Source organism: Psittacula echo (genome assembly GCF_963264785.1).
Source record: "Psittacula echo genome assembly, chromosome: 8".
NCBI lineage: Eukaryota > Metazoa > Chordata > Aves > Psittaciformes > Psittacidae > Psittacula > Psittacula echo.
The window spans coordinates 9,310,280-9,332,521 of NC_137744.1; the positions used below are offsets into that span (position 1 = coordinate 9,310,280).

A 22,242-nucleotide genomic window follows, 5' to 3' on the forward strand; every position below is an offset into this window, starting at 1 on the left:
GGTCCGGGTTCCCGGTGGCACCGGCGGCTCTGGCAGCACCGCGTCCCTCGGGCCGGTGCTCGTGCCGGCGCTGCCTGTGCACCGTGGCACACAGGGGCTGAGGGCGAAGCTCCGGCTTCTCCTCGCTCCTCCCGGCTCCTTTTATCCCCGGTGGCCGCGGAGGTGCCGTCGGCGGGATCCTGATTGGCTCCTGCGGCTTCCCCACCGCTTCCAGGTCGGCGTTCCTCCTCCTGCGGCAGGTAAAGCCTTCCCGCGACCCGGCTCCTCCGGGATCGGCCCCTCGCTCCCGCTGCCTCGTCCCCTTTCCCCTCCCCTTCCTTTCATCTTTCCCCCCTTTCTTTACTACAACCCCCGGACCGGACCGGTTTTCCCGGGGGCAGCGGGGTGGGAGGAATGAGCAGCGGGCTGGTGCTGCGCACCCCGCTCCCCGAGGACGCCTCCGTCTTCACCGCGCTGAAGCCCGTCACCATGTCCGGGGAACCTGGGGAAGACGCTCCCGTCTTTGAGGACATCAAACCCCCTTCCCGGCCCCTGGAAAACCCGCCCGAGCTGGCGCAGGTAAGGCGGAGGCCGGTGCCTCCTGCTCAGTTGCACTCCTTGTGCCTCTCCAAGAGGAGAGCGTGGATTTGGACCCAATTCTGCTTTGTTTTCCCACTCTTTGCTACGACACCTCCATTGCTTTGTACCTTCGCGCTTCCCCCTGGGCCAGATTCCCTCTTGGGCGTGTTGGGTTTCATTATTATGGGGTTTCTCCGCCTGCTTCCTTCCAAACACCCTGGGTTTTGCTCGCTCCCGTAGCCGGGATTCAGTCCCTTTTCCCCAGGTGAGGGGGTCCTGAGGGGCTGTGCCCCACTGCCGGCTCACTGGGAAGGACCTGAGCAATGGGATCACTGTGCATGAGAGCAGGGAAAACAGGAGCTTGGTTCCTATTTTATTGTGTTCTATCTTGTTTTTCCACCGCCACGAAGGGGAAGGAATGCTCCTTGAAATTCCCAGTGGCGTCCCCCCTGTATGCGCCGGAGATAAAGACCTGGATAAGCGGCTTTGGGGTGTTGTTACACCTCTCTTGCACACCCATCTCTGTTCCGGCCCACGGCAGGAGCACGTCCAAGCACTGCTGCCCATCCCAGCCAAGGGGACGAGGCTCCTCACTGGTGTTTTAGGTGATGGACCCCTCATCCCACCATGAAGAGCCCTCAGCCACTCTTCCTGGTGGGAAAGGGGTGATCCGGGCCTGCCCGCACCCTGCTCCCGGGAATTGGGCGAGCTGGGGCACGGTGGGTAATGATTAACCTGCGCCCCACGTCCCAGCGCCATCTTGATCCGGCGGGAGGGCGTCTCCGGCCCCACGGGGACCCCCTCATCCTGGCTGTTATTCCTCTGGGAACCCCCCGAGGGCATCCCCATGGTGGGTGGATGCGGTTGGGCACGGAGCAGGGGTTGGGGCTCTGTATCCGTTGCCTGCTTCCCATCCCGGCAGCACTGATGCCCCGAGGGGTAGTTGTGGGGCTCTTTTGGGTGAGATGAAGGCATTGTCTCCATTGCTGTGTTTCCATGTGATACCCTGGTGGTCCAGCATCCATAGTGGATGTGGGGTCAGTATGGAGGGCAGAGAGCCAGGTACCCCACTGCTCCTTCCCCTGCGGTGGTCCTGACTCGGTGCCTCTCCCCACAGCCTCAGGGCTCCTGTCCCTCCACACTGGGCCCCTGTGGGTTACCTGGAGCAGGAGGGTCTGTGGTGGCCCTTCAGCAAGGGGGGTTTGTCTCCAGGCCTGTCCCTGTTTAGTCAAGGGGAGGGTGAGGTTTGCTTTTGTATCCCTAATGCCGGCTGGGATTAGTGGTGGGATTAGGCAATGGGGCTGGTGCTTCCCCCACACCTCGGCCATGGCCATGGGGGGAGGACAGGCAGCCCTGCGCCACCTCCTGTCCTCCTTAAGGGGGACATGGGGATGCAGAGCCCACCCCTGGCTGGAAACTCTTCATCCCATGACACCATCCTTGCTGCACTTTGAAGGGAAGGGGGTTTCTCACCCCAGTTTGGTCCCTGGGGCAATGCCACCCCACCATGGCCTGCTTGGGGTGGAGATAGCTGAGCTTGGGGGTGGCTGATCCTTTGCTCTCAATCCATCCCATATCCCTTTATGGACACCAGAGCCCATGGGATGGATGCTGGGAAGCTGCAGGGCTGGAGCTCACCCCTGCTCCATGTGGAGCACCCGCTCAGCCCCCAACCACCACACTGGGACCTCCCCAAACCCACCCAGGGTGAAGTGTCCCGGGTGGCACAACCAGAGCTGATGTGAACCAGATGTGGGGCTGGACCCACATCTCCTGGGGAGGAGTCTTCCACGTGTTGGCCCCTTCTAACAAGTGCCAGAGGCTGTGGTGGCTGTAAAGGAGATGCTGCCATAGCCGGAGGGTGGAAAAGCCACACGTCCGGGAAGCCCTTTGCTCCGGGAGGTGTTTATCAGAGCAGCTTGACAAGAGCTATGGAAAGGCTGTGACCTGTCAGGGCTCTGCACTGGCTGTTGCCACGGGGCATTCCCACTGCTCCAGCTCCTGAGCTCGGGCAAAGAAAGGAGCAGACTCTTTATCCCGCTGGTTGCAAAGTCCCCTCTCAAACAAGGGGGGGAGGTGGGAGCTATTTGCTGCTGAGGATTCTGTTGGGTCTGAGGCAGGTGGAAGTAGATCCTGTGTGAAGATTAAGGTCAGTTCTTCCCTTTTCTGTGCTTTTCCTGCCCCAAAGTAAAGAGAAAATCCAAAACAAACAGAAAGGGAAAAGAGGAGAGAAAGGAGAGAAAAGCCTTTTCCTTTCTCATTGGAGTCAGGTCGGCCACAAACAGAAGTTTCCCCTTTAAATCTCAGGAGGCTGATGCTGGGGGAAGGTTAAATATAACAATGAGTGAACCCAAAGCAAAGGGAGTGTTTCAAGGAGGAGGAGATGCTCTCTGTGTGTGGCTGTCAGGTCAGCCCCGATGGGCACCGGGGCTGGGAGGGGGCACCAGGGCTCATCTGCTGCTTCCACCTTCCCAGTGTCCTGGGGCTGGGATCATCCAGTGTGGATGTGCCAGGTGGGTGACCGTGTCCCCGGAGCTGGGCTTGACCTCATGGTAGATAATGTACCCCATGCTGGGTCCTCTAAGCCACCCCATCCCTCCTGAGCCTCCTGGGGGCACCTGAGGCTTCATGCCTTGCATGGGTTTGAGTGTGGTCCCCCGTGGTGTGATCCCGATCCCTGTGAGAGCTATCCCTGGGCAGAGCTCTGGTGATGGTGAGAACAGATGAGGTTTCCATGACCCTGGAGCTGTTCCTAGAAGGAACATTGACAGCGTGGTCGGGAAGGAGAGGCCATGTCCCCTGCCCAGAGGTGTGCAGGGTGGGACCTGGCTCCTAATGGGCTTCCCTGCAGTGGTGAGGAGCACAAGGTGCTGGAAATGGAAGGGATAACCCGGATCACCCATGGTAGCCCCAGGCCAGCCTGTCCCTGCTTCCCTTGGGTGGGTTAAGCTGCTGCAAGCTGGGAAGCGGCAGCAAACATCACCCCTTGAGTGCCCTGAGCCCAGCTCCCACCCCACAGGCAGTTTCTGACCCCTGTGCTTGGCAGTGGCTCCCTTTGCCTGCCCCAGAGCGGGGGGGGCTCCCACAGGAAGAAAACAGCATCTGGGAGGTGCTGGACGGGATTCGATGCTCTCGGGATGGTGCTGTGCCCTTTTCCTGGTGCTCAGATCCTCACACCATGAGCCGCATTACCCAGACCCTTTCAATGCGTGGATGGATGTAGGTGTCCTGTGTTCCTCTGACCTCATCCCGGCAGGGATTTTGCTTCTGGTGTCACAGGAGAAGATGGGACAGGCATTTTTAGGTGCGCTCCAGCTTGCTGGGCTGTGTCAATCCTGCTCTGTCCCTGCAGGGCCCCGTGTGCTGGGTGCTGCATCCTGTGGGTCTGAGCCTCTGTGGCCACATCCTTGTCATGACTCTGGCTGTGCTGGTGGCTCTCTCTTGCACCAGGGGTGGGTTTTCCTGCTCCCGTGTGGTCCAGCACCCGGTTGGAACCAGGGGGATGGGTCTTGCTCGTACAGATGTTGTTTGCGTCCGGGCCAGGAAGGGCTCCCGCTCCGCTGTGTTCATTCCTAGAGATGTACAAGTGATTCATTCCCAGGAGCTGCATGCAAGGAATGAATCCAGCTTTTCTGCTGCCATGTATGGGGACAGCACCAACAGGAGCTCAGCGGGGCAGTGCCTGTTTCCAAGGCTGTTCCCATGGTTCAGGATGGGCTTTGAGCTCACGGTGATGCAGTGGGAAGCCCGATGGGGCTTCGGGTGCAGGCTTCACACTGGCACGTGCCCATGTACTGTGCTGTTGTGGGAGTGTGAAGCTGTGGTCTTTTACCCCTCTTGGATAACCAGGATGTTTTCCATCTGGGATCCTCCTGGCTTTGCGGAAGGGTTCAAAGCATCCATGTGTTGCGCACAAGTATGCAAAATGCTGTGCAAGAATCCCTTCCAAAGCATGCCAGAGACAGAGCCTGTGCAGAGGCAGAGTGGTGGAGATGGTGGGTTGAAGGAGGAACGGGCTCACTTGGTCCCTGTTGGCACAAACCAAGGTGGTGGGATGGCAGCTGTTGTGGCCATTGGCTGAGGGATACTGGGGAGGAGGGATCCTTCCAGGCTGTTTTGCCTTGGGATCAGCGGAGGGTAATGCTTCCCTGTGGATTTGCAAGTCTGATGGGCTTTGTGCCTGGCAGGTGCCTGCAGGGCCATGGGAAAGAAGCTGGAGTCCCCAGAGAGGATGAATCTGTCCTTGTGCTCTTGCAGGAAGACCCTCAGGGGCAGTCCCCAGGCAGGATGCTCTCTGCAGCCCTGTGTCAGGGTGATGCGCACCAAATCCTGCTGTGTCCACCAGGGAGCTTGGGCAAACCCGGTGCAACCGGTGAGCCAAAGACCAGGAACTTCAGGGGATCTCAGCCTCGGTGTTTGTTGTTTTACGTGACTTAATCCCCCAGCCCAGACTTCCTGGTGTGTGTCCGTGGGCACACGAGCGCTGCTGGAAGCAGACGAGGTGTGGGATGAAACGGCCAAACTTTGAGCTCGATGGAGCACAATGGCTTTGTCTGGGTGGGACAAAGGCTGATTGTTCCGCAGGGGGAAGCTTGGCTCCACAAGGCAGGAGAGAGAGAGAAAGGAAGGGATTTCAGGTGTGTTGCTCCTCGTCCCCCTGCACAGCCCCTGCTCAAGCCTGTTCTCCACTTGCAGACACAGGGAGCTGCAAACCAGGCAGAAAAGCACGTTGTGGAGTGGTTTTGTTGCTTGCTTTTTCACCCTGAGCACTCAAAGGGCAGGTATTTCAGGGAGGAAGCAAACAGGAGACTCCGACTCCTTAATACATGCAACAGATTTCCCTTTGTCACCCTTCCTGACCGGTGTGTGGGAAGCAAACAGTCACCTGCAATCACTCTGCCAAGGTCTGGGGTAATGCATTTCTGGCCGGTGCATCATCAACGGTGAATTTTCCCCTCTCAAACCTGTTTGGTCAGCTCCTTGCACTGTTTTGTTCCCCTTCCCTGGTCCACTGAGTTCTTTTATCTAACCCATCCACTGCAAATAATCACGCTTACAACCGTCTTGTGAGCTGAGCCCCTTGATTAGAATATTTGCTTTGCTCGTGCTCCATTGGTGAGTTCCATGAGTCACAGGGTGCAGTTGGTGTTTGGGGATTGGAGCGCTGCTGTTTACAATTCAGATGTTCTCAGAACTTGAGCTAGCATGAAAACCCTCCAAAAAAGCCCCATGGGCTGTTTACCACATCAAAGAGGTTCAGCCCCTTTCAAGCTGGGATTGAAACTCAAACAAAGAATCTTTCGTGATGTTCAGAAATGCTCAGGGAATCCTTTGAAAATTAGGATTTCTTAATTTCTTTTTAATAGGATGGGGACCTTCCTGTTTCCACTGAGGACTGGATTTGCAAGTATGAAAATGCATTTCATGACCTTGCTCTTTGTAGTATTTCCAGTACAAGCAGGAGAAAAGAGGGGCAAGAAATTGGTCTCGGTATAGCTGGTCTGAAAACACAGGGACTTCCAGGAGGAAAGAGTATTTATTATCCATCTGTTATCACTATCCCATCTGAAGCAACTTGTGTCATGAATCCGAACTCGTCCTGAGAGGGCAGATATGTGGGTACCTCCTCACCAGCCACTCCAGCCCATCACTTTAATGCTGTTCCCTGTACATTATCATGTTGCTGATCCTCACGTCTGGGGAGCTGAGCCCAGGGGTGGCTGAATATAGTCAATGAAAACCCATCTTGCTGTGAATAGGTCTGATGGTGTTCTCTGAAGTGTGGGAATGACCCAGATTTGTTCAATTGAATGGGAAAAGGGGAACATCTCCCTTTGCCTACTCATCGTTCTGCTGTTGTAGAGCATAGCGTTTCATTCTGAGCAGATCCTGGTATTTGGTGCTATTGTGGTTCTGTGTTTTGAGAGGGCTCAAACCCATCAGCTTGGCTGTTTGACATCACCTCTGGGACACGAAGCCCTCGTGTTTCCCTGGGCCTGGCAAACCTGGGGCTTCTCCAGGGCTTGGTGCCTTCTCCGTGGGAACTGTCAGTGGCCTGTTACCTGCCTTAATCACTCTCTCTTAATTAACGGCAATTGGCAATTCACTTCTGTACGGGGAATATGTGGAAAGAGAGGGTTGAAGCTGGAGGGAATGGATCTTGAAGAAACCCTTTGAGGCTAGCAAAGGACCTGCTCCAATGTCCCCCTTGGTCCCTGACTCTGTGCTGGGTGCTGTGCAAGCTTCGAAGCAAGAAACTGGCCCAAAGACCTGCTTCAAGCACAGTGTTTTCACCTGCCTTGGGGTTTGTTTTGTTTCACTGGCTGGTTTGGCAGGGCAGCTGAGGGCCACAAGGAGGTTGGGATGTGCTGTCCGCACGTGAAACTTGACCTTGCTTTCCCCATGCCTGGGGTTTCGGTTCTGCCGTGGGTGTTGTACAGGGAAGAACAGGCTTTGGGGCTGTTCTATCGTGTGCTGAGTGCCAGGAGGACTTCACAAGCCCCAGCAAGCAGCAAATGACTCACTCTGCCTTTGTCAGACCCTGCCCTGGGAATGTGCTGCTTTTCTTCTCATCATCCCTGATGAGTGTGAGCTTTCAGATGGTTCAAATGAGGTGGAATGGATCCCACCCAAACTTCCCTGGGAAAGCTCCCTCTGAGCACTAACAGCCTCCTCCATGTAGATAAGGCTCTTAGTGACATGATTTAGTGGTGGTAATGGTTGGACTTGATGATCTTCAAGGTCTTTTCAGCCTACTTGATTCTATGTCACACTTGGTTCAGGACTTGCAGCACTGATGAGTGATGAGAGGGGAGGTGGAAGGCTCAAGGACAAACCCAGTGTCCTACGGCCATGCAATAGCTTGAAACAAGTGGATGAATTTGTCCGGGTCATCCTGGGGAATGGGGACATCTGAGAGCCTTCATCTTCCCACATTCAGCAGAGGAACAACCAAGGACAAATGGAGCTGCAGGTTAATGGTACCTTTTGGGAAGGTTTCTGCTTGCTCTCTTAAAGTCCACTGGAGTCTGGTTGCTCCAGACTGCTCCTCTTCCAGGCACTTGACCTTGGAGTCGGATGAGTGTGTTTCTTTGGCCTTTGGGATTGCTGACTGCAGTGGCATGATTTCAGTGATAAATAACAGGGGTAGATTGCCTCTGAGTGAGTCTTTATCAGTGGCTGGAGGGAAGGAATAGCAAACAGAGTCAGCAAGTCTGCTGGGATTGAGCCTGAGGCTCAGCCAGAGGCCAGCACCTCCCCACTGCCCGCATCTGCCTTGGTGGTGACTCTTGGCCTCAAGGAAACTCCCTGTTCCTGAGAGGTGACAGTTACCTTGGGTAGCTCAAACACAAGGGCACAGAGTACCAGGATAACCCTCCAGAGCCGTCCATGAGCTCCTGGCACTAACCTGGAGAAGGGCTGCGTCTCTGTCCTGCTCCTGGAGCTGCTCTGGTAGGTTGGGAAGTGTGACAGCTTCAAGATGGAAAGACTGACCTATGTCCCTATGGACTCTATAGAGGCCTTACATAGAGACTTGCCCACTTTCCAGGTGGCCAAAGCCTGTGAAGATGCCTCTTGCCCCACCGCTTGTAATGCTGACACAGATGAATGCTTTGAGGGGAGCTTTTCTTGGAGCTGCTCCTTTCTTTGAGATGGAGCAAGCAGAAGAGTCCATCGTGTGCCTTCTGCAGTTCAGCACCTACCTCCATCGGCACAGCCTGGTTGTGCTGCCTGCAATGGTGCTTTGTTATCCACAGCAGCAGAACCTTTGGCTCTGCGTGTACTGGAAAGGAAGAGTCTGGGGGGTTTCTTTGCTAATCCCGTTTTGCAGAGAGTTCCAGAAGACTTGAGGAACAAACAGAAAATAACGTCGATCGAGGTCAGTATCAAACCCAAATGATCACAGAAACAAATATTTACTCAGGTCAATATTTAACCAGGAGACAATAAATGCTGATATTGAACCAAATCTGGCTCTAAATACGGTCTATTTATAATGTGTGCCTTTAAAGGGGTACTGCCAGGTACTTGCCAGGGGTTTTTGATTGATGATTGTCCTCCCCATTGTTTGCTGATTCCATGGAGTTTCATGCAGGTGCATGTATGAGAAAGAGGTTGTGCTGTGTAATTCCAGGACGTGGGCAACAGGCACAACCATTGTCCTACGTGTGCCCGTGCTTGGGAAGGGTTCTCACCTCATGGAAGGGTCCCCCTTGCACATGGAGTGGGTGCGTTGATGTCCCTCATCCCTTGAACCCCATGAACATCACAGGTTGTGCTGACCCGCATGGGTGAAGCTGGTGTTTTTCTTCCAGTGCCTAAAGGGGCTACAGGAAACCTGGAGAGGGGCTTTGGACAAGGGCCTGTAGGGACAGGACAAGGGGAATGGCTTTAACCTGCCAGAGGGGAGATTGAGATGAGCTCTTAGGCAGAAGCTCTTCCCTGTGAGGGTGCTGAGGCGCTGGCACAGGGTGCCCAGAGAAGCTGTGGCTGCCCCATCCCTGGCAGTGTTCAAGGCCAGGTTGGACACAGGGGCTTGGAGCAACCTGCTCTAGTGGAAGGTGTCCCTGCCCGTGGCAGGGGTTGGAACTGGATGAGCTTTGAGGTCCCTTCATCCCAAACCACTCCATTATAATTCTATGATCTTGCACCCCTCTCCCAAAGCTCTTTGCAGCTCTGTGGCTGGTGCTGGCTGTGACAAGAGCGAGCCCCATCCGGGTTCGATGCCTCCCAGCTCTGCAGAGGGGCTGTGGCCAGGCAGGGGCCAGCACAGGGCTGGAAGCTGCCAAGTCCTCCCGGAGCCCTTTCCGGCCGCTCCCTTTGCCAGCTCCACTTGCTCGTTGCCTGTTTCGCAAACATTGATTTCCCTCCTTGTTCTCCGCTGCTGCTCGCGTGGTGACAACGTCTGATGTTTCTGTGGCCGTTTGTTATTCATCAACTTCAGATTAGAAACCGTTTCATCACGGGAGAGACGCGTCCCACCCCCTGCCTTGACAGCCTCGGAGCCTAATGCTCTTCTAACGATGCTCGTGGGTGACTGCTGCCAAAGCAGCACGGTTGGCTTGAGCGCTGCTTTTCTTTTGTATCCTCCCAAGAAATGTTTGTCTTGGACTCTGTGTGTGTTGATCCATGTCCTGATAACACCTCATCCTGCCTTCGTCTGAGCAGGGGATAATGGTCTCCAATACGGTGGGATTCAGGAAAATTGGCAGATGGTAAAGGGGGAGGATTCATGTTTGTGCCTACGAGCCACAGGAGAATCCACTCTGGGGAAGCTGGGGCTTCACTGCTGGCTTCCTTCATCGAGCCACTGGCTTGCAGGGCTGGGTTTCACTGGTTTCACAGTGCGGGTGCTCCACAGCAACAGCTCTTCTAGAGGCTGCTGGGCTCGTCTTGCCCTCCAGGGAATTTCGGTCCCAGGTTTGGATGTGCCAGTGCTGAGTGACACGGTCCTGCTGGTCCAGTGGCACAAACTGGTGTGTGATGGCCTTGTCTGGAGTGGACAAAGTGCTTGTTCTAACCCCTTCCCTCTCCCTGCTTGATTTCCTTTTGGCTTTGCATTCTCTGGCGAGTTGGAAAGGCCCTCGTTCATGGTCAGACATGGACGCTATGACTTGAGGGAGAGTATCACAGGAGCTGAGTGCCTTTACTATACAAGAGGCTGTTCTTATTGGCTTTCCCTTCCTGGCCAAACCGAAGATTCCAGTTTGGACACCTCTAAACTCACAGAGGTTGTGCTGATTGCTCTGCCTGTATTTCTCCTTTGCTCACTTTTGCCTGAGCTACTGACCCATGTTTCCTATGATGGCTGCTGGAGCCCTTGTTGGTGCAGTTGGTGGAGTCTGGGAGATGCCCACCTCCAGAGCAAGTATCTTCTCCGTGGTGATTGCAGTGGTGGCATTGATAGTGACTATAGAGGAGACAGCTAAAAGACTAATGGCTCTCCAGCTCAAAGGCCATGGTGGGTATCTTGCAGTATTGAGATGGACTGAGCTCACTGTCTATGTGATAAGTTCAGCCCTTCTCAGAAAGGCAAGAAAATGGTTAATTCCCAGCCTGTGGCTGCAGATAGGGAGGAGGGGATGGGCTGATCCTGCCCGGTCATTGCTGTCTCATTCGAGCCCACAGCAGTGTCCTCAGCTGCCCTCTCCAGAGCTGCTAGGACCTGCCTGGGGCTGGCTGAGGAGCCTATGGAGACCCAGCGTCTCTATGGGACTTCCTCCTGCTGGGCCCCACTCTAACCTCAATTGCTTCCTTTGTATTCGTGCTGCTTTCCATGCATGCGGACAGCTGCAGAGAGGAGGTTTTGCTGATTTCCTGGTGTGGTTGACCCCAAAATGAGGGATCCAGCATCTGGACCCACTGCCAGGCTCAAGCATTACTTGCACAGGAGCTTGGCTGAAGCTTGCAGGTGCTTCTGAAGCTATTTCTTCCTGTTGATGGGGTGATGTGACACAGCTTTCACAACCTTTCCAGCTCTAACCTGCAGATTTCATGTTTAAGCATCTCCTCATGCTTCCGGGCATGAAGACCACGTGGAGACCTGCAGCTTGCAGCATCCCCAGCCTGTTTGGTGTAGGTCTTCTCAAGGCCATGAAGCAATGTGGTTGGCCTCACAATAAGCATGCTCCATTTAGATACAACTTCCAGCATATGAGCACCCCAAAAATGGGAAAACGGAGCCCACTGGGTTGGTTTTCCTGGTGTTCTGTGGGAGAGAAGGAAGCCTGGGCTGGTTTCTAGTCCCTGCTGGTCTGACGCAGCCGGCTCCGCTCCCACCTATGGACACGAGGAAACCAGAGGAGGAACATCCCTGCTCCTGGATGCTGGGGGGGTGGTGAGGCCTCAGTGGCCAGGGGTGGCTGGGGGAGGCCTATGGAGGGTGGCTGGGACCGCAGGGGAGGCCACCCCACTAACCCAGTCCTGTCTGCCCCACAGCTGCACCCCCTGCGGATGGAACAGCGGATGCCGCCGCTCATTCTCGAGGTGAAGCCCTTTCCTCCTTCCTCCCTCTGCATCCCTCTGCCTCACTGGTGACAGGTACCTACAGCCCCCAGGAGACTGAGCTGGGATGTCCCCACAGCCACCCACACCCAGGGCACCTCCGCTCCCTCCTTCCAGCCGGGTGCCTTCCTCCTGCTCCTGGTGTCTCCATCTTCAAGGCCAGGTTGGATGGGGCTTGGAGCAAGCTGCTCGAGTGGAAGGTGTCCCTGCCCGTGGCAAGGGGTTGGAACTGGATGAACTTTAAGATCCTTTCCAACACAAACCATTTGATGGTTCAGTGGTGTGTGCAAGCCACCACTGTGACTGTCCCCTTGTGTGTCTCCATTAACTGGATCCCCACTGAGTGAATGGAGCTGTGAGTGAGAGCCAGACAGAGACACTTGCACTGAGGACACTTGAGCTGGATCAAGTCAGCGCTTAGTCATCCCCATGTGCAGGCTGTGGGCTGAGGGGTTGGTTTTGGATAGAGCATTGGCTGGGAGGTGCTTGGGGACATGGCTTGGTTCCAGGTGTCAGCACCCAGCATGAGCAGTGCCGGTGCGGACCAGGGTTTCTAAGGCATCTTTGGAACACAAACAAGCAAAGTGCCTCTTTCTCCCGCTTGGAAGGACACTGGGGCCCTTGGGGCTGTGTGGGACCTGTGGCATAACCACAGTGTGGGTTCCATGGATTCTGGCATGCAGCTACAGGCAAGGTATCCATCTGACTATCCCTCCTGTCCAGTGGAAGCCCATTGCTTCTGCTCTGCCGACCAGCTGCCCCTCAGCACCCCGTTTCCCCAGGGGCTGCTCAGGATCAAGTGGATTTATCAGGCTTTAATGGAATGACAGGAAGAAGCCTTTGCAGGTAGGGGTTGGTTATGAGAGAAAGGAGGTCAGGAGACCCTGAACAGGGGGACTCTGGCTGACAATGCAGGTTTTGGATCTGAAATTAGGCCCTCTGTGCCTTTCTACATTAATATACTTGCCCAGTCACCTGCTGTGTACAGACCCACTGGAGCTGTGTAGGTGGAGACCTTCCCTTGGGAACTGAAGGTGAGAAAGTTAAATGCCAGAGATAAGGGAAGTGTGGAAGTAAAAGGCATCAACGCCTTCCCCTGCCCCCACTGCTGCTGAGTGGGTCACTTCATTGCTCAGGTATGAACGGCATCTGGAGCCTCTGGTGCTGCCTAGAGCAAGCTGACACCCCAGGCTAACACTCCTATGCCAATGTGGGTGCACAGGGCAGGAGCACAGAGCTCTGGAGCTTTCATGGTGTTCTCCTTGGGCAGGAACCCAGCTGGACACTGCAGGGGGGAGCAGAGAGGAGATCACAGAATCCCAGACTGGTTTGTGTTGGAATGGACCTTAAAGCTCATCCAGTTCCAACCCCTGCCATGGGCAGGGACACCTTCCACTAGAGCAGGTTGCTCCAAGCCCCTGTGTCCAACCTGGCCTTGAGCACTGCCAGGGATGGGGCATTTACCACCTGTGCCAGCCCTATGTAAGTTTGAACCCGTTACCCCTTGTCCTATCACTACAGTCCCTGAAGAAGAGTCCATCCCCAGCATCCTTGTAGGCCCCCTTCAGATACTGGAAGGCTGCTCTGAGGTCTCCACGCAGCCTTCTCTTCTCCAGGCTGAACAGCCCCAGTGCCCTCAGCCTGTCTCCATACAGGATGTGCTCCAGCCCCTGAGCATCCTCAGAAGTTTGGACCACTCTGCCAGGACTGGGTTGAGTTCCCCTCATTCTCCTCCCTACCTCCCGTTGATGCCTTGACTTTGAGGTGTGCTGAGCCAGGGTTTCCTCACCGGAGCATGGCGGTAGGGTGCTGCACTGCCTCGAGCAGAGGTGGAGATGTGACACCAGGTGAGCTTGTAGAGCCAGCACATCGCTTCCTTTAATGAGGGCAGGGACTGTTCAGCTTCAATGAGGACTGGCAAGGTTTACACACGGTGTGTACACACACCAGTGTAGCCAGCACAGGGTAGAAAGCACAGTCCCAGGGCTCAGTTCAATGCAGCACTGAGACTTCCAGGTCCAGGGTCTCTGAGCTTCCACCCATGATGGAGAGGGTGTATCTGTGGCACGTCCCTGTGTCTGGGTGGGAGCCAGCTCACCCGTGTGTTGCCAGTATGACCTGCGGAGGTGCGAAGGCTCTTTGAATTAGCTGGCAGCATGGGTGATAGGTTTCACTGGAGCTCTCTTGGGTCCCGTCCAGCTTTGTTAAGAGCAGTGGAGTTGCAGCAGGGATGACTTTGGCCCGTTGCACTCCAGTGACATAGTTCAAGGCTGTAAAACCCTCGGCTCAAGCATGCAGGGTGTGGGGTGAGATCAGCACCATAGCTCTGCCAGGGAAAGCTGGTGGCTCTGCCAGCTCCTCTACATATGAATGAGTGTACAAGGGCTTTGCAATGAGCTTGACACATGGATAACCACATAATTAAAGGCTGTAGCTTTATAGAAGAGCATTAACGCTGGTATCTTTAACCACAAAGAGCAGAACTTGAGTCATCAAATGCCAAGGGATGAATTTCCTAGTGGATTGCTCCATCAGGTTGCTGAGTTATCAGGCCTGGATTCAGTGGGATGCTGCATCAGACATGAACCAGGAGGGGAAGCAACCTGGCAGGCGGTGATTGAGCTACAGGTCCTGTTAGCTTGGAAGGCCTGGGCTTGTACAAACAGCTCTACAAGACTAGAACTAAACCAAAGGTTAGGTGAGGGCTGAGTCACTTTACCAAGGCAAGACAGGAATAGTATGTCTGGTGGTTTCCATTTTAGGCTCACAGTCCACTGAATTAGTGGCAACATCACTTAGATTTCTAGGTGCTATTGTCCAAATTATCCTCAATTAATTAAGGATATTGACCTATAATATTCTTAGTTAACTAAAGATACTATCCTAGAATGAAATGCAATACATCTCAGCCTGTGGAGTTTAAAGGAGACCAGAGTCAGCACCTCTGAGGTGGGTTGCAGATCCAACACACCCAAAGCATGAGGCTGACTGGAGCAGTTTCTGATTCCATCCCACTTCTAGTGCTAAACTCTCTTTTTATGTGACCAAAGCTTTGTACCTAAAGCTTGTGTCTCCTCTGTCAGGCTCCTAACTGCATCCTCTGCCTAACGTTGCCTTTGTTATCAGTGCTGGTGGGTAGCAGGGAAGTGGGACAGAGGACAGTGATTCACTCCTGGGGAGTCTGGCTGAGTCAGAGACAAGCTAAATCACTGCAGCCTCTGGCTCCTTGCTGCTCTTTCCATTTCCTGCTACCTTAAGTACCTGTTGAACATTGGACTCCCACCACCAGTGTGCCAAGGTCACAAATCCCTTCTCTCTGTTCCTCTGCCATAGGCACGGTCCGAAATGGACAAGTACCTTTCAAACGAGGTGCCCCCCATCTCATTGCTGCCAGACAAGAAGTACCGCCGGGAGAGCGCCTCGGTGGTGGACGAGTTCTTCTCCACAGAGAAGCCATCTTCCACACCGTACAGCGTGAACATCAACGTCATCCTGCCTGACACGACGCACCTGCGCACGGGACTGTACCGGACCCCCAAACCCCTGGCTCCCTTCCCACAGATCAAAACCGAGCCCGGCACCAGCTTCGCCCAGCCCTGCTCCTCTGCCTCCACGCAGACCCTGCCCGACTTCACCAGTGTCTTCAGCATGCCCCAGTCAGTGGCGGTGAACAACATCTTCATCAAGCAGGAGCTGCCCTCTGAGATCCCCTTGCCCGCCAACCAGCAGCCTCAGCTTTACCAGATGCCTCTTGGCAATGGAAGTGCTGATATTACCTCTCTGACATCCTCCTCCAACACCACCACAGCCATCAACAGCCTCAGTGGTGTCACCATGTCCACAGGTAGCGCCATGTCCAGCGTGGTCCACAGACCTGTCCAGCCAGTGAAGCAGTACCCGCACGTCTCCCAGGGACAGGGGAACTTCAGCATCTCAGGGCAGTTCTACCCTGCTCCAGGGGTGAACCTGCCCCCGTCACCCCCCAACTCACAGCCTGGCAGCCCAGAAAACCAGCCTGAGCTCATCAACACCATCTCTCCCCCTCCATCCTACGAAGCCACGTTTGGACTGAAGTTGGTCCAGTCATCCCAGGTCCCCCCAGTCCCCAATGGCCTTGGGACCGTCTCCCAGGGTCACATTGTCATGCAGCCCCCCAAATACAACAGACGCAACAACCCTGAGCTGGAGAAAAGGAGAATCCATCACTGTGATTACCCAGGTATGTTGATGGTGGATGTGTTGGCTTTGGGGTGGATGTGTTGACACGCTGAGGCTGGGACTGCCTTGGGCCTCTGCAGGAGTTTAATCTGAGATCACCCTGTCTGGATGATGAAGGGAGCTATGGAGAGCTCCAGGGAAGTGGGATTCCTATGACACCAAGGAGGAGAAGAGTCCATCCCGCCTGCACTAGATGATGCCTGTTTTCCCCCCTTCCCTTTCTCCTGACTTGGAGAGGCAGAGAGCTCCTGTGAAGCACAGGGATGCTCCAGGAATTCCACTGCCTTAGCTGCCTGTTCCACTCTGTCTTTGCCTAACCCTGAGCAGCCACATGGTCTCTGCAGGTAAAACCATGCTGGCTTTCTCACTGACCTTCCTTTCCCACTGTCCCTTAATGGGTTGCAAACCAAACCAAGTAATTTCCATGAGCAGCCTTTATGGTCTCTGTATCCCCAAATCTCTTCTTCCAAAGAGGCAATGAGTGGTATCTCTGTGTCATGTCCTTTGGTGGCTTCGTGTGTTGCATCAGGGTGGTGTGGAAAGGCATTTCAAGGTGATGAGCTGAAGCTGTTCCCTGTGCAGCACCTTATTGCATGAGCGTGTCCATCTAGAGACCTGTGATGCTTGGGCAGGGGTTCCTGCTCTGTGCACACAGAGCTTGTGGGATTCACAATACCACTCTCATTCATGCTGCAGGGGAGAGAAGGAATCGTGTCCTTAGCAAGAAGCCGCAGTGACAGCAGCGTGAGGGCTTGAGGATCACCAGTCCTTGTGCAGGGACACGCAATCCCACTCCCTGGGCCCGGCCTGGCCGTGGAGCTGATGGGGATGAGCAGCTTTCCCATGGGGTGTGTGAGCTCGGGAGAGCCATTTCCTCACTGCCTCTGGCAGGATTTGTGTGCTGTCCGTGGCACAAGCATGGCTGCAGTAGGTCAGCCCCGGGGCCTGTCCAGCCCAGATCCTGTCTCCATCAGTGACCCCAGGAACTGTATAACAGGAGATGCTCAGAGAGATCTTTCTGTGCTTACACCTTCCCACCCTTTGGCAACCTGCAGATGAGGAACTTTCTGAGCCAGAAGCTTCACCCATGTTCTTGCAGTTAACAGCTTGTGCTGCATATTTTACCTTCTGCTGCTGGGAGACAGATTAAGGGTGTAAATGGAGCTGAGACAGACCCCTCTGGCCAGAGCAGGAGTCCCGTCCTGCAGGACACATTACCAAGGCAAAACCTGCCTGTTTTCAGCAGGACTTTGGCCTGCACAGGAAAGCAGGAACACATCAGTGGTGCAAAAACAGTGTTGGCACTGTTCAGTGCCAACAGCCTGCACTGAATAAACACTGGTGTGTACGTGCAGAGGCAGGGGAGGATGTCTAATCCTTCACGCTGAGGTTCAGGCAGAGGTGAACCATCAGTGCTGATGGCAGGGCAGCAGGTCTCACTGATGTGAGGTGATGGGAGGCACGCTGAATTCACACCAGGAACTGGAGGAACTGGGGAGACCTGTTTGCAAAGCCCCAGTCCCAGCTTACAGGAGGTGGCCCTGGTGTTTTTCCTTCTGTGTGCTGATGGGGAAGTGGAGCTTAGCCTTGCCATGCTCTGGGTACCTTCTACTAGAGCAGGTTGCTTCAAGCCCCATCTAACCTGGCCTTGAACACTGCCGGGGATGGGGCAGCCACACTGGATGCATGCTTTCCTGGATGCGTTTTATCCTGCCTCTAAGATCTGGTTGAGGACGGGGGGATTTGGAAGTCGGTACCTAACTCTTCCCCCCTTTAATTCCCAGCACAATGCCCATGGGTGTCAGGACTGTGTGGCAAAGATGGAGTACTGTAAATGTCTGTCTGTCCTGGAGAGCAAATGCTCTTCAGTTACTGCCTTAACAAATGGGTTATATGTATGCTGTGCTTTCCAGGCCTGCTCTGTCTCTAATATCAATGTTCTGGATTTGTTCTGGCCCTTTCTCACAGTTGAAGTTGATTCCTTTGTGTTTTTACAGGTTGCTCCAAGGTTTATACCAAGAGCTCGCACCTGAAAGCCCATCAGAGGACCCACACAGGTAAGAGCACCACATCTGCAGCCAACGCTTCTTACAGGGATAAGATGTTGCTGATAATGTTGGTTACCTTGATCCAGGGTGGTTACTGCTGTAAGGAGTTCAGTCTACTGATGTTAGCATTAGCAAGAGTCCAGTGGCTGCAGGGATTTCTAGAGGCTGTACTCTGCTCTGGGCAGTTGTTGCCTTCGAGGAATGGTCTAGAATTTAGAACTCTTGGAGTCTCTTGAGCCAATGGGTTGGGAGAAGGAGATGCCTCTGAGCCCTTCCTTTGAGATCTCCCAAATCCCAGCCAGGTCTGATGCTGCTTAGCCCTCAAAAAGAGTATGTGAAGGCATGTGGTGCATATAGATAACTGCTGAGGAGACAAGGCATGTTTCTTTTGTGTCAAGTGCCCCTGTGGTTCCCAAGGAGAGGAAGGAACCCCTCATATCTCCTTGTGTACCAGCCACACAGACCACTTTTCCCCAGTGCTCATCCCTTTAGCAACTGGTGGTGGTGTTATCACTGCAGCTACCAAATACACATACACACACATATACAAATACACGTAGGGCTCCAAACACACGTACAGAAGAGCTGTGCTTCATTCCTGAGGGTGAAGGTGCCTTAGGCTGCCCTGGCTGGTGTAAACCGTGTCACGAGCACAAAGGAGCTCCCACCACAACCAGCTTCCCTGGGGTAAACCCAGCTCGGTGGCTCTTGTGCACTCAAGCACAGGTCTTCTCATTAAGGCATTTATTATACCTGAAGCTTTATCAGATCCCTGCGTATCCAGGAACCATCAGTGCCCTCATAAATCTCTTTTATAGAAGGGCTGATCTTTACTGAGAGCAATTAAGCTGGCCCAGAGTTCACTTTGCTTTTTTATGAACAACGAACAAACCCCATCCTGAGGCTGGGAATCGGCTCTTGCTCTTGGCTCTGCTCCGCTTCCCTCTTATCACTCCTCCGAGCAAGCCAGCCAGGAATTCTGCTGTGTGCAGGAGGTACAGTATTGTTCTGGCAGGGGCTGCGCTGGGAGCAGGCTGGAGAACAACACGGAAAGGGTGGAAGAAAGGAACAGGAAGGACATTGTCCCAGCCCCAGGAGCGGGGTGCTGATAAGCGTTTGTCACAGCAGCAATCTGCGCTCAGGGCTCTTGCTTTGAAATGAAATATCTCTTTTCCCCTTCCGTTTGGAGCGCGGATCTTAGCTTTGTGCCCAGAGACGTGACCTGTCCGAGATAGGCACCAGCCTTACAAGTCACAACATAATGGTGTATCCAGGCAATTGGATCCCAATAAAATGCAGTCAGTTTTCCAGGTTTCCCATTAATTGGGCTGGAAATCCAAGTGTGTTTGCCTCCTTCTGCTTCGCTTGCTTTAAGAGGGAAGGACAGAGAGGCCAAGGAGGATGTGACCTGAGTAGTCAAGAAACCTGGTAGTATTGTGGGGCGGGCAAGAAGAAAGGAATCCAAACCAGAGCCAACCACAGACAGGTTCAGGGTGTCTGCATCCAGTCTGGAGTTGTTTTGAGGTCTCAGCCCCTCTAAGCACAGCAATACAACTGAGCTCCTGCCAGCTAAGCATGCCTGATGCCACCTCAGCTCCATCTCTTGAAGGGTTAATAACGCCCTTTCTCGCCATTCCTTGCCTGATGGCAGGAGGGCTGAGAAATACATGATCTCCAAGATCTTTTCTTGTGGTTTGCCCGTTGCCATGGGCTGGGCTGTATTCATCTCCTGGAGACACCATTCATTTCCTGGGTGCCATTGTGAGATTAAATATATAACCTGGTGGCTGCTCACCCGCCTCCTGGGATCTGGGAATGCCAGTTTGGGTCCTTTGTTTGAGCTTGCCCTGCCGTGCTGTCCTGGCAGATGGAGCCAGCTCGTGGGACAATGGAAAGCATTTTGTTTCTATCCTGGAGATCAACCTGTTATTGTTTGAAACTAAAGGGCCTTGGTAGGGCTGACCCAGCCAGGTGACCCGGCTGGGACAATGTCTGTGGCTGCACGGTGCAAATCCCGCCTCTGTCTTAGCATGCCAATACAAGCCTGAGATCCCCAGTGTGCTGTAAAACACCCAGTGTGCTGCTCGTAAATGGGATTTAAGCTCTATTTACCTGAGCCATAAAACTGACATCTTTCTGCTCTCTGTGGTGCAGAGCTTTTGAGGAGCAGATGTCCTGGTGCCCCATCTCCTTCAGGTTCATAGAATCATAGAATGGTTTGGGTTGGAAGCAACCTTAAAGCTCACCCAGTTCCACACCGTGACACCTAGGATTCAGGGACCCCTTCCACTAGAGCAGGTTGTGCCAAGCCCCTGTGTCCAACCTGGCCTTGAACACTGCCAGGGATGGGGCAGCCACAGCTTCTCTGGGCACCCTGTGCCTCAGCACCCTCACGATGAAGAACTGTCTGTGCCTTCATGGTCTATCCCATGCATAGCAGCCGCTGTAGACCTCTCTGTGGCTGAATGCTGTTTCCTGGCTGCACGCTCCATCTGCTTGGCACACAGGCTGCAGGAGGAGCAAGAAACATGTTGGAGCAGGATGCACATGCCTGTGCACGCGTGCTGCTGCGTGTACGTGCGTTCCCGCCGCAATGTGCGCGCAGCAATTGGCTGCTGAGACAGTAAATATTTGAGGTCGGGAAAGTCAGCACATTCCCTGGCCCCTGCCTGCTTGTTCAGGCTGTTAAGAGCGAGGGCTAATATTTGAGAGCACCACACCCCTGCGAGGAGAGGGCTCAGCTCCACAGCCCGGACACGCAAGCAGTTGGAAGTGGGCACGGGCTTTTCCAGCCCAGTTCCCAGCTGGCTGAGAAGTTAATGCGTTTCAGTGCAGGAATAGGTGTGTATGGGTGGGAAGAGGGAGAGGGCAGAGGCATTACATCATCCAAATGCTCTGGAGAAAACACAGCGTTTTGTGTACCAGGAGCTGCTCCGGGGCTGAACTTTGAGGCAGGGAGGGTTACACGGTGGTTGCAAAGATGCTTTGAGGGAGATTTGTATACCATAAGGAAGAAGCTCTTCCCTGTGAGGGTGCTGAGGCGCTGGCACAGGGTGCCCAGAGAAGCTGTGGCTGCCCCGTCCCTGGCAGTGTTCAAGGCCAGGTTGGACACAGGGGCTTGGAGCAACCTGCTCTAGTGGAAGGTGTCCCTGCCCGTGGCAGGGGGTTGGAACTGGGTGAGCTTTAAGGTCCCTCCCAGCCCAAAGCAGTCTGAGATTCTATGATTCTAACCTGCTTCTTTCTCCTGATGCTGCCCGTACCTGTATGCACAGCAACACCTTCCATAGGAATTTTTGGCAATTTAGTTAAAAATACCCATCAGAAATGTTTTTAGCCAGAAATGCTCCAAAATCCAACAGGAACTTGAGCAGCACTAGAAACCAAGCCTAGAAAGTGTGTGCATAGGCACATATAATCATAGAATAGTTTGGGTTGGAACAGACCTTCAGGGGTCATCTAGTCCAATCCTGCAATGATCAGGGACATCTTCAGCTTGATCAGGTTGCCCAGGACCACATCCATGGGCAAGACCTAGTTATAAGGGCACATGGACCTGCAGGTAACCGAATAGTTTATGGTTCCTTCGTGGCTGAGGACTGAGCACAGCAAAAGGGGACCCTGTCAGCAGTGTGGCCACCAGCCCTGTCCTGCGGGGTGGATGTTTGGGAGGCTCTTGGAGTGCCCGTGACCTGTGGCTGTTCCCTGCAGGTGAGAAGCCCTATAAATGCACTTGGGAAGGCTGCGACTGGCGCTTTGCCCGCTCTGACGAGCTGACCCGGCACTATCGGAAGCACACGGGTGCCAAGCCCTTCAAGTGCCTCGCCTGTGGCCGCTGCTTCTCCCGCTCCGACCATCTGGCTCTGCACATGAAGCGGCACCAGAACTAGGACCTGTCTCCGTTCACCTCTCCAAGAGCAGCTGAAACTATTCTTTCCCAAGGGGACCTCTCCTCTTCTTGTACGTAGGAACAAACCCATGCTGTGATCAACCGGAGGGGCAGGGATAGGGGATGCCCCCTCTATAGCCCTGTCCCCAACTGCTTCTGGTTTTAAAGGAAATCTTTCTAAAGAGCTATAATCAAAGACTTGATCTCATGACGAGGCTCCTGGCGGCACTGGGGTGATGGACATTGGATTCCGAAGGGCTTTCTTCCAGCAAACCTGCTATTTATTTGTCACTCAGGAGCAAGTGTCCTTCACGTCTCGAGCCCTTTGGGATGTCTTTTACCCCTTTCAGGGCTGTGCCTTTGGTGAGCTGAGGAGGGTTGTGATGGTTCGTAGCCTGTGACAGGTCTCACTTCAGACTGGTTGGTGCAAGCCTCTTGGACTGCCTCGTGGATGTGGCACCACCAACATGCAATAGAAGAAAGGAGCTGTGATGTACTCACCTGATGTGCCTTCAAGCAAGGGACAGC

General features: G+C 54.2%; 1 protein-coding gene across 1 annotated transcript; it reads left to right on the forward strand.

The window, feature by feature from the left end:
- Window positions 1-393: 393 nt before the first annotated feature.
- On the forward strand, window positions 394-21,715 carry LOC308224617 (Krueppel-like factor 5; the record flags this gene model as incomplete). The annotated part of the gene is made up of 5 exons (XM_080624745.1): window positions 394-558; window positions 11,497-11,544; window positions 14,896-15,781; window positions 17,778-17,837; window positions 21,537-21,715. 5 exons carry the CDS (start codon window positions 394-396, stop codon window positions 21,713-21,715), a joined length of 1,338 nt encoding a protein of 445 aa, XP_080480871.1.
- Between the last annotated feature and the right edge of the window lie 527 nt (window positions 21,716-22,242).